Source organism: Mesocricetus auratus, unplaced genomic scaffold (genome assembly GCF_017639785.1).
Source record: "Mesocricetus auratus isolate SY011 unplaced genomic scaffold, BCM_Maur_2.0 Super-Scaffold_100027, whole genome shotgun sequence".
NCBI classification, from domain to species: Eukaryota; Metazoa; Chordata; class Mammalia; order Rodentia; family Cricetidae; genus Mesocricetus; species Mesocricetus auratus.
The window spans coordinates 25,359,002-25,371,111 of NW_024429208.1; the positions used below are offsets into that span (position 1 = coordinate 25,359,002).

A 12,110-nucleotide genomic window follows, 5' to 3' on the forward strand; every position below is an offset into this window, starting at 1 on the left:
TCTTTTTTTTTTTTTTTTTGAGAAAAGTAGCAATCAATAGTAAGCGATGAGACCTTGATGTGCCCCTCTTGAATAATTGACAAGGCATCTTTTTGGGAACATTTACAGTACTATGTTTAGCATTCCATTTAGTGCTACAAAATAATTCACTCAAGTGTTGACTCCTTATCATATCTGTTAACCAGGCAGCAAATGGCAAGTAGCAGACACAGAGCTAATATTTCTTTCCTTGTACGTGCAGCTGACTGGAGTGACCATCCAAGAGCTATCCTTCATTCAGTGCTAATGAAAGAAAGGTTGCCCACCAATGCAGACCTGATCCAACTATCAAAGAACACAAAGTCCCCTGGTGCAACTCCAATACACAGAGCCACACCATCTCCCTACGCCTCCCTCCTTCCAGCAAACTTCTCAGCACCATTCTATGGCTGTTGTTCTAAGAAACGAGCATTCCATCTGCTTCCTCTGAGAACCTCCAGGAAGGTGCAAGCCACTATATCGCTTAAGGGGCAACGAGACTCACTCGAGGTCTGTAGAGAGAGAATGAATATCTGTAAGACACAGGAAGGAACCTATTTGGACAGAAAGCCTTTGTTGGAAGCCACAAAGGCCATAAGGTAGAGATAATACACTCTGGGGAGGAAAGTACGAGGCTCTCTGCCACTTTAGTTCAGGGCTGCTTCAGGAACTAATACCAATGCCCTTTGCTAAACCCCAAGTCTGTTTGTTCTAAAAGAGGCCAGGACCAAGTGCCCAGTAAACCTGAGCCCCAACTGTAACAGCCATATTCCCACACAGTGCACTCTATGCTCACTAATATTTAGAGAAAGTGAGGTTCAGGAATGTATGCCATGAATAGCAGCCTAGGGTCACAAGGAAGGACTTCTCAGCCAATAAGGCTACCAGCAGCAATAAAGGCACTATGTGGCCCACAGGGTCAGCTTTAGTGCTAATTGTTAAAAGTACTCATGGATTGGTTTGAGAAAACAAAGGAGCCGTTATGACTAACACCAACCACACTTAACAGACTGGCTATTAGTCTTATGTAGAAAAGCAAATATTTCCTACACCATCTAAATTTAGGGGGGAAATCAATTGCTGAAGTTTGGAGGAAAAAAATAAAAAGAACATCAGTATACAAAGACACCAGCAAAATCAGGGTTCCCAAATAAGTGAAGAATCAGTGAGTGAATGCGGAACTAAGCGAGGGGAGGGGTCCAGCCATACGTAACAACTATGCCTTCCAGCCATGAGGACCAACAAACACCAACCATGAAAACCAACCATGGATACTAAACATGGGTAGCAATGGCAAGCACCAAACATGTATACCCAACCATGAGCATCAACCAGGAGTACTAACCCCAAATAAGTCATAAGCACCAAACATGCATGCCAAGTAGAATCATCAGTCACATATGACAATCACATGTAGGAGCCATACATTTCAATCACGCATACAACCGCAAGCATCAGCCATGTTTATCAATCATGAGCATGAACCACATACAACAATCGAGGATGGTAACCACAAACACCAATCATGTGGCTTAACCATATACACCAACCATGATTATCAACCACGAGCAACTAATCTTACACATCAACCATGGGCATGAATCATTCATACCAAACATGGTCCTGACCATGTCTGTTGGCCATGAACGATCAAGCTTGCATACAAAGCATAAACACCAATCATATGCACCATGTGTGTGCGTGTGCGTGTGTGTCCTTTACAAAGGATACAATGACTACAGTGGTCATTAGCCAGTGAAGAGGCTACCCAGGGCTTTAAGTGGGGAGCTTTCTGCTTATCTGTGTTCTCCATGGGCTTTGCGGTGAGTTTAGTATGTCATAACTCTACCTCTGGTCCATAAATGATTCTACTTCTTTAAATCAGTAATGTGAGACTCACCTCTACCTGCCCATGAATGCAAATGTGTATACGTTAAGCACTAAGGATTTATTTGACTTATATTTCTACATTTAGTTCATCATTGAAGGAAGTCAGGACAGGAACTCAAACAGGACAGGAACCTGGAGGCAAAAGCTGATGCAGAGGCCAAGGAGGGGTGCTCATCATGGCTTGCTCAGCCTGCTCTCTTATAGTACCCAAGACCACCAGCCCAGGGATGGTACCACCCACAATAGTATGAGCACTCGCTATATTGATCACTATTTAAGAAAATGCCCTACAGGCTTGCCTACAGCCTGATATTATGGAGACATTCTCTTAATTGAGGTTCCATCCTCTCAGATGATTCTAGCTTCTGTCAAGTTGACATCAGACTAGCCAGCACAGTACACAAAATCTGCTTGTCACTTTGTATCAAGAGAAAGAGTGTGCTAGGTTTTAAAACAGCTTTATGGTCTCAGCAATGGTGAGAACAGGGATTATTTGACAATTCAAACTTCTAAGAATTCAATTTTCTCCTACACACATAGCTAGGGTACCACCACTTTATCCCTAGGCATTTTTATAAACTTCTACATAGTAAATACCTGTGTCTTCTCACTGAGTTCATTGGGCAAAGATATCTTACATGTGCAAAGCCTTGAGAAGACAATGTGTCCTTCCAAGTGACTGCCCAAGGCCTCCCAAGAGCTTTTCTTGTGGTTAGCAATTGTTTGAGGAATGCTTTGACCTTTCAAATCCAACAGTATCATTGGTAAGCAAACTTGCAGACGATTCACCAACACCATCTTTGAGAGCAAAAGCATATTCATTATAATTCACTGTGTCTGATGACATTCGCTATACGTTCTAACTATTGTCTGCATTCTCTATACGTTCTAACTATTGTCTGCATTCATTATACATTCTAACAATTGTCTGCATTCACTATACCTTCTAACTATTGTCTGCATTCATTATACCTTCTACTGTGTGCATTGGCTATAAGTTTTTACTATTGTCTGATATATGCTAAAGCCTCCCCCACTTCCCTTCCCTCTCTCCAGTACTTCTGGATTCATCTTAGTAAAACAAAGAGTGCTTTTATGTAGATGAGCAAGACCCTAAGATAAATCCTTAGCACTGGAAAAACTCCTGCTAAATTAAAAAAAAAAAAAAGATATAGGCCCATGTTTTTCTCTACAACATACCCAGGTATGTAACTTAATGGAATCAAATATAATTAATTACAAGTAAACACCAATGCTGTTTTTATCCCAGGCATCTCCTGCCCACCCTCTGTGTTAGGCAAACACCTGGTACACGGCAGGTACACTGACGAAGCTGGCCCTTTCTCCTACTGTACTCCGAGGAGGACCTGTCTCCTACTCTCTGAGGACACTTCATCTGCCCTTGGGAAATGATGTTTTTAAATTCTCTCTTCCTACTTCTATTGAGCTGCATACCCTGGCTTATGTGAAACTCATGAATTCATGTGAGTACTACATATACATATACATTCCATGAAGCAGTTCGCGCTTGCAGATAACTAGTGTATCAGTGAGCAGTGTAAACACATATAAGGCAGAAAGGTCACGTGAACTGTGGTCTCTTTAAGGTCACCCAAACCAGTTCCATCTCTAGGCATACATAAGCCACTGATGGTCAAAATGAACTTAAAGAGAAAGCAACTGAAGCAGGGGTGGTGGTGGCGCCCACCTTTAATGCCAGCACTCGGGAGGCAGAGGCAGGCGGATCTCTGTAAGTTCGAGGCCGGCCTGGTCTACAGAGCGAGTTACAGGACAGTCAGAGTTACAGGAAGAAACCCTATCTCTCTTTCTGTGGGTGGGTGTGTCTTGGTTTTTTAAGATAGGGTTTCTTCCTGTAACTCTGACTGTCCTGGAGAGAGAGAGAGAGACAGAGAGAGAGAGAGACAGAGACAGAGACAGAGACAGAGACAGAGACAGAGACAGACAGAGACAGAGACAGAGAGAGACAGAGACAGAGACAGAGACACAGAGAGAGAGAGAGAGAAAGAGAGAAAGAGAGAAAGAGAGATGGAGACAGAAAGACCAATTGTAGTAGAATCCAAATAACACTGAGGTTTTTAGGAATTCCATTTGAATTTCTCTCAGCGAGCAAAGGGGGCCACAATGCAATGTGCTAACAGAACTCCTGAGTCACTCATGGCTGCCGACACCTTCAGCCTGACAGCCTATTTCTAAAGGTTAATTAAAATTCCAAAAGAATGCCCATGGAGTATGCATTTCTCATTCAGCAAATTGGAAGCTCTCCCAAGCACAGCAAACCTGATAAAGACTGACCTTGGCCTCTTCAAGAGACCCTATGAAGAACACTTTCCTCTAGCTAAGTGTTCGCTGATATTTTATTTCAAAAAGGCACCTGGAATAAGATTGTGCTGGCTGTAAAAGACAGAGACTAAATGGCAGAACTAAAATACTCATCGGAAACAACCATATAATTGAGAATCAATGCAGAAGGAGACAATGGGAGGGATTCGCTCAGCCCCACCATGGGCTGCTCAGTCCCAGGCAACTGCGGAGTTTTCCCTTTCCCGCACATCAAGGAGACTTGCTTTCAGGAGAGCCCACAGCCAGCTGGATCCACAACTAAGCAAAATGGTCCTCCCTCCCCTGCTGTCCTTAAAGCAAATGGTAGTCTTCTTTATTTCTTTTTTTTTTAAGTTGTCACTGGGCTTTTGCTCTTCACTTTAATGATGCTTATAAAGATCAGGGACACTGTGATAAGAAAGATAAAACCCGGCTGCAGCAGTGTAAAACGTGAAACAGACTCCAATAGCCATCAGGCTTAGATGTTCACCTAGCGTCTATGAACCAATCTCCTTAACACAGGATGACTTTGAATCTAAAAGCAAAATATGATCTCTCCCTCTCCCTCCCTGCCTCCCTCCCTTCCTTCCTTTTCCCTCCCTCCCTCCCCCTCTCTCTCCCTCCCTCCCTCTTTCTCTGTCTCTGTCTCTCAGTCTCTCCCTCTCCCTCCCTCCCTCCTTCTCTCTGTCTCTCCCTCCCGCCTTCCCTTTGGCTCTCCCTCCTTCTCTCTCTGTCTCTCTCTTCCTCTCCTTCCCTACCTCCTTCTCTTTCTCTCCCTCTCTCTCCCTCTCTCTCCCTCTCTCTCTCTCTCTCTCTCTCTCTCTCTCTCACACACACACACACACACACACACCTGTGCTCAGACACAAGTAGTTCTCCACATACACCCTTAACTTACGATTCCATATGCAATGGACCCTCTAGCAGGACCCCAGGAGGGAGACCTCACTGGTAATGTGGGTAACCTAGTTGCCCACAGACAGGTGGTAAGAAGGTAAGGAATCTAGAATTAAAACTATTGTGCAAGAGCTCCTGGCCCTTGTGCCACCCTTAGGCACCACAGTCCCCTTCCCTACCTCTCTCCTTCAGTAAGGACTACCGCAAGCCCTAGGGAAGGTCCTGGGCTTCAGCCCTGGGAGAAGATGTTAAGAAGCAAGCCTTAGCTACAGTAGAGCACCAGTCCAAGATGCAACGGAACCAGGCCACGGTGCCTGTATACGTAGAGACTGGAGAGAAACCTTCCTTTCTCTGTTTCTAGTTGTGGCTGCATTGAGGTGCCACCTGCAAGCCACTGCCTTTCTCAAGAACTGGCTTTGGGCTAGCGGTAGAGCAGGAACAGTTGCAAAGCAGGATGGGCAAGTGTGGCTCCTTAGTATGGGCTGCTGAGCCCGACCTGTGCAGGGCTACTGTCACTTATGCTCAAACCGTAACAGACGAGGGGACACTCCTGCCACCACAATGCTCTACGGTTCCCACATCTATGAAATAGCAGCCTTAAGCCTGAAGAGAGCATCTGTTTAGTTTGGGGTGAATCAAATAAAGAGGTCAGAACTACTTTTGTTTGGGACCGTGTGTATCAGTTAGCCAGTTTGTCTTGAGATAAGAAGATTCCTTTAAGCTGGGCGGTGGTGGCGCACGCCTTTAATCCCAGCACTCGGGAGGCAGAGGCAGGCGGATCTCTGTGAGTTCGAGGTCAGGCTGGACCGACAGCCTCCAAAACAATACAGAGAAACCCTGTCTCATAAAAACCAAAAAAAAAAAAAAAAGATTCCTTTAAAACCAGATTCCTTGAAGCCAGTTAGGCACTTGGGACAAAGTTCCTCTTCCAAGTAGCCTACCAACTGCATGCCACTCAGTAGAAGGGGGCTTTACATTCTTGTTTTTCTGACCTATGCTGCTGGCTACCTCACAGGGCTGCAGTCAAGAACAGATAGCTCACACATGGTGCACACATAACACCAGCACTCAGGAAACTGAGGCAGAAGGATGAAGAGTTCACGGCTAGCATGGGCCACAGAGTGAAACTGTATCTCAAAACAAAACAGAAAGGTAAAATATTCTGTAAAAAACCCATGGCACACGGTAGGTGCTCAATGAATAGTAGTTTGGGTTATTCATTAATAACCACCAGTAAAAACACAGCACCGAATGCTGTGGTCTCTGAAGTGCTGTTCTCACCCTCACAAGCATCCTGAGCAGACAGAACTATGGCAAGGTTCTCACGTCACCAACTAACTGATACCCTATGGGTTCTTTCAGAATCCAAGCATGTCTATTCCCACATGGCTGATCCTTTGCCAAGCAGAAAGGCCAGGGATTGTGGTTGGAGGACACAGCCTGATGCAGTCAACACACCTAGATATCAATCTCCGTGGGCCACAAAAGGATTACTTCTCCATCTACTTGGTAGGATTACTTTGCCCAGCCCTTGTAGCATTAAAAAGGAAAGATATAACCCTTCGACTTTGGTGGCCAGGGATCAGGTGAATTTGATTTCAGACACCTCAGACACCCTCTACCCTGGAAAACACTCTCATGTCCCCAGCTGTCTGCTACCATACGGGCTATCTGGTTTCTTTCAGAATTAAGCACACCCAGGAGGTGAAGACAGGCAGAGGGTGAGTTCCAAGTGATGCTTAGAAGCATAAGCAATTCTAGGCCATTCTAGGCTTCATGAGGCCCTGTCTCATTGTTGAAGAAACAAGCCAGAAAGATATGCAACATGGGACCATGGTGAAACTCAGGACACAGTATCTGTACATATGTTCCTGCCCCAGCGTAGAAGAGGGGAAAATGGGAAGACATATATAGACAAACTATGTAATTAGCTCTTGAGCCACTTTTATGTCATCAAAGGTACTGTCAAGCTTTCTACATGTTCAGTCTGTGAAAACATCTTTACTCTCACACCTCACAGAGTTCTGCACAAACACCAGCCAATGACCTCCCAAAAAGCCAAGAACAGCTCTCTTCTCCCACTCCCTTGGGTCAAGTCCATAATGAGAGACCATGATAGGTTATTATCACAATATAACTAGTTAGTAGGTGATACGTCCAAGAAAAAGCAAAGAATATTAAAAACAAAAGCACTCATTTAAGTAGGAATTATATACTTAAGTCTTTATGAAATCCTTCATATTAAGAACTCAGTCTCTAAATGATTCTATTTGAAACCACAATACCCTTTGGCAGAATCCTTGTTTGCCTGCCTGTTTCCATTTGTTGGATTGCAATAGATGGAATCCAGGGTCTCTGGCATACTAGGCATGTACTATGCCACTGGGCTATCCCCACCCCCATGTAACTCATGGACTGTCCTAACACAACCCAATTGGTGACAGTTTGGGATATTAAAGGTGTTCCCTCACAAAACTTTCAAGACAATAAACAAGCTAGGTTGAAAAAGTTAGCACACATTACTATTTTCAATAGTTTTACAGTTATCATTCAAGCACTTTAAGAAGTCACACGGAGACAGTATTTACCAGCAGATAAAGAAACTGATAATCCCAAACAAGGCAATGGTGCTTTTAAATTAGTACAAAATTTCCATGGGCAGCATCAGTAACTGATTTTTTTTAAAGACTCATCTCAAATCATTCATGAGAGAACAGAGTTAAGAGGCTCTCTTGTAGGGTAGGGGACTCCCAAGGGTGCTGAAGACAAGCAAGACCCTGCTCAAAAGGATGCATTATGTGACTTGCACCTGAAACCAAACAGAACGTCAGTGCGTTTATACTTGATTCAGTCCCCGAATTCAGCTGTAACTGAGCTAAGAATGCAGATAACTTATGTGGACACCTACCTATAGTTTACACACCTTAAAAAATTCACATCTCTCCATTAGCCCCAAAGATCTGAGGAACTTCTAACCAAGAAAGGGAAACGGTGACATTCATGGTTACTATTAGGTCATACTTGGCATTTGGAAAACGATGGAATGAGCTTCCATTTATTAAACTGGCCACAACATCCAGAATTCAGCTTCACTAGAAAGCAACAACACAGTTTTAGGGACAGCGGAGTACCAAAAGCCTATCTGGGAGCAATTTTAGTTTATAGGTGGCTTACACCACATCACATGCAATTCCAGTCCCTTTCGCTTTTCATATCCATCACTGTCTCCTAGAGACCTAATGTTGTTACCCCAAAGTGGGAGTGTGGCGGTAGCACACGGGGCTTCCAGCTGACAAAGAAGCAGCCCAGTGATTACTAAAAATAAATAAAAGCTACAAATACTACTTTCCTCTCGGAACATGAGCAAATATCACTAGATTTAATTCTAACTTTTCCCCCAAAACTGAACTTGGTCCTTCAGAGAGGACTGTGAAAGAAAGCATTCTAGTTAACACAACACAAAGAAAGAAAATAGGTTCTCAAATTCCCAGAAGTGCAGACATCCTAAACCGTGCCATACGTGGCCACACAGAGCATCAGCCTTCAGGGTCTCAAAATCTTAAAGAACCAAGCATGAATTCCTCATACTCAAGCACTACTGCTAAAGCTACAAGCTTCCACCTCGTGGAAAAGTCCTCAAGAATGCACTGAACAGCATTTAGGTTCCAGAAGCTGTTTGAGGCTGTGTCTTTCCCATATCAGAGACTCCCTGGTAAGCGCCAGGCCAACAACACTGCTCAAGGTGAACTGGACCAACGGCAGTCATCAGAGTGCCGGAGCATCACAAGGGAGTCACAGTTCCAAAAGTCACATAATTACTGCAGCCGGAGGAAGCAACTAACTAATGTTGCAAATAAAAACCTTTAATTATGATGTTATAGTCCAAACAACACAGATAGGAAAGAAAAGCTGCTGAACCGCTAATGGTGCATATAGTTGGATTTAATCACAATTAAAGCCCGATCCTAAGAAGGAATGACTATTTCCTGACTACCTCCACCCACCCTTTCTTCTGGTCTACAGAAAACTCAAACTCAGCCATCTAGAAGTAGTATAGTCTATATAATGCAGCTGTACAAAGTCTAATAATGAAAATTAAAAACCTGCAACCCTGCCTCAGAACCCATGACAGGACCTGGGCTTGGCAAGAGAATGCCATCCCCGAGGTTAAGGCAAAACACTCCTGGAGACCCTAAGGAAACTCCTTTCTTCCTTCAGAAGGCAGCTGTAGTTATTCTCACAGCAGTGTCTACCCATTCTGCCCTCTGCCCTGTCCCCCTTAAGCGGACAGTTAAACAGACAAGAGGCCACCAGCTTCCCTGTCAGGGATCTGAACCAAGGGACCATTAAGCAGCAAGTTGCCAACTGGTGGGCCAGGGGGAAGACTCCGGAGGTGTGGGGATTTGGAAGGGCAACAAAAAGTTAATGAAATAGATGATCGATAGATGATAGGTAGGTAGACAGACAGACAGACAGGCGACAGATATACAGATATACACAGTCAGGATGGATGGATGGATGGGCAGACAGACAGACAGAACAGGCCTAATCAAATTGGAAGTGATGGCGAGTGGCAGTTCAGAAAGCATATCCACCTAGTAAGAGGATGATTCACGTTTATGAACAGGTCATGGGTGCAGACGTGCTCTATGCGTTTGGAAAGCGACTTGGGTGCCCACAAGAAGTTTGGGGTAAGGGTTAGGAGGTGCTGTGGTGGGATGTAGCCAAGAATTGGTTAAGTGGGAACTGAAAGCTCTGCAGAGTCCCTGGAGCACAGAGAAGTTGCTAAAGAAGAATAACACAAACCAGTGAGCCACGGGAGAGCCATGGCTACTCTCTATTTCTGACCACAAATACTCGTACATCCACGTGCACACAAGCATACACTTTCTCACACAGTGGCGCCATGTCATTGGGGTAGATTCTTACCTTAGCCACTGGGACGCTCCTGTTAGTCGCCACGTCGCACAAAGCGGAGGTAGAACTGCCTGCCTCTGCTGGAAGAAAGACCGGAGAGCGCGGGGGACTGCCGGTCGCGCCTCCAGGGATCCCAGCCAGCGCTGGGAACGTACTGGGGCCCGGACGCGCAGGAGGGCTGCTCCCCGGGCTAGCACCGGTGCGGGGCCTCTGGCGGATGCCATCAAGCAGTCGCACCAGCAGTATGTTGGCGGGCAGCTCGTCCACACCGCAGCCCACTAGGATGCGGCACTCGGGACAGCGTAGCTCGTGGCGCGAGCACACGATGCTCTCCAGGCAGCGGCGGCAGAAGGTGTGCTGGCATGGTAACACCTTGGCGGTGGTGTCCAGGCGCTCCAGGCACACGGAGCATTCCAGCAAGTCCAGCAGCGATGACTCGTCCATATCCTCGTCAGTCCTAGCTTGGGCCTCCTGCTGCTGCTCACCCTGCCTGGCGTCGCCCTCGCCCCGAGCTGTAGTAGCCGCCGCCTTGGACGCGAACATCCACGATGCTCCGAGCAGCATGGGGGAGGCGCCGGCGCGGGCCCAGTGAGCCACCTAAGTCCAGGAGCCAGAGCCAGATCCCGGCCCGCCGAGGGTGGCGAGCATTTGCACCCTGTCTGGGCGACCGCGATCAATAAACAGGATCCCGTCCCCCGCGGCGCGCTGACAGCCCGAGGCGGTGGCCTCTGTGTAGCAAAGTGACACGCCGACCCTGCCTGCTGAGTTCCTGGAGCAGTGAGTCAACTCCAGGCAGCTGAGCGGGCTCAACCCTCTTACACGCGCGACCCGTCACTGCGGGCTACACCTGTCCCGCCGCGCCGCTCACGCCCCGGAGCCCAGCTGCAGGAAGTGCGGGGAGAGGCCAGCCGGGTCCCCCGGGAGGCCAAGGCGCGGCCCCGCGCCGCAGGCGAGCCTCACAGCCCCCTTCGGCGCCTCCATGCGCCCCTGGGCAGCCAGAGCACCGCCGCCTCGCTCAACCAGCCCCGCTGGACCCCCGCCACGAGCACGTGCGGGGAGGAGGGTGTTGCGGAGGTCACAGTCACTGCTGGGGTGCAGGGAAGCGGACACCTCTCTTGCCTTAGTGTTCTCCCCTTAGGCCACCTCCAGTGCTCCGGGGAACTTCCACTACACAGCCTTGGTCCTGTCCCCTATGGATGCTAGAGTCTGGAATCTCCGAGACGCTTCTTCTCAATGCCGCTGCGAAGGAAAGTTTGGGAGCCTTATCCCGCCTGCTGTCTTCCGCAGCTCTGGAGGGCAGCCTGGAGACGGATCCGACACCCAGGCATCTTTCTGGGGGACTCCAGGGAGCTCGTGTCCCCTCTCGTGCCAGCACACACAAGTGACAGCTGCGGGTACAGGCGAGGGGATGTCCCTTGAGGCGAGAGGCGAAGGCCCTGGAGCTGGCGGCCACCCCCTCCCCCGGGGGCCGCGACCACTCCTTCGGGAGGCAGGCTGCCCTCTCCAGAATCACCGATGGGAGACTGACGCCGCCGCCCACGCGCCAGCACACTGTGGCCGAGCGCCGCGCCCCTGGCGGCGCGGCGAGAGACTTCCAGTGGCCACTCTGGTGTGCTCTGGTGAACCCAGCTCCAGATTTTCCTCGTGAGGCTCAAAGGAGGGGGAATTTGCGCTCCTTCCCGATGCCCGGGTTTCTGGGAGCGTCAGAGCGACGGAAGTACGTACGAGGACCCGGAGCAGCAGGGAAGTTTGGCAGTGGGCTGCGGTCGGCGTCCAAGATTTCTTACCGTGTGCTGCCCCCTGGTGTCTCCTTCGTGTTCCCAACACTCTCGAGCCCGGCTCAGGCATAGGTCCAATGGACTGGATGATGCCCAACCCGGAGATGCCAGGGCTAATATCAGAAGTAGTGTAGACGCCCCTCCTGCAGGTTGGGCTGTGCTGTTGTTTGTGAAGCTGCGCATTCGCTTTCCTAGTTTTTGGGGATAAAATGTGCTGATGCTTAAATGCCGAGATAATGTCTGCATTATCAACCCTGTGAAATAATTGTG

At 47.8% G+C, this 12,110-nt stretch overlaps 1 protein-coding gene across 2 annotated transcripts in view; it reads right to left on the reverse strand.

The window, feature by feature from the left end:
- Sh3rf3 (SH3 domain containing ring finger 3) overlaps positions 1–11,803 on the reverse strand; it is a 265,267-nt gene extending 253,464 nt beyond the window's left edge. The window contains exon 1 of one of the 2 annotated variants that reach the window (XM_021227644.2): positions 10,075–11,803. In XM_021227644.2, the coding sequence (XP_021083303.1) occupies positions 10,075–10,626 (552 nt within the window). In that variant the 5' untranslated portion in view covers positions 10,627–11,803. The remainder of the gene's footprint in view (positions 1–10,074) is intronic. The other variant, XM_005070858.4, reaches the window with a different exon arrangement.
- Between the last annotated feature and the right edge of the window lie 307 nt (positions 11,804–12,110).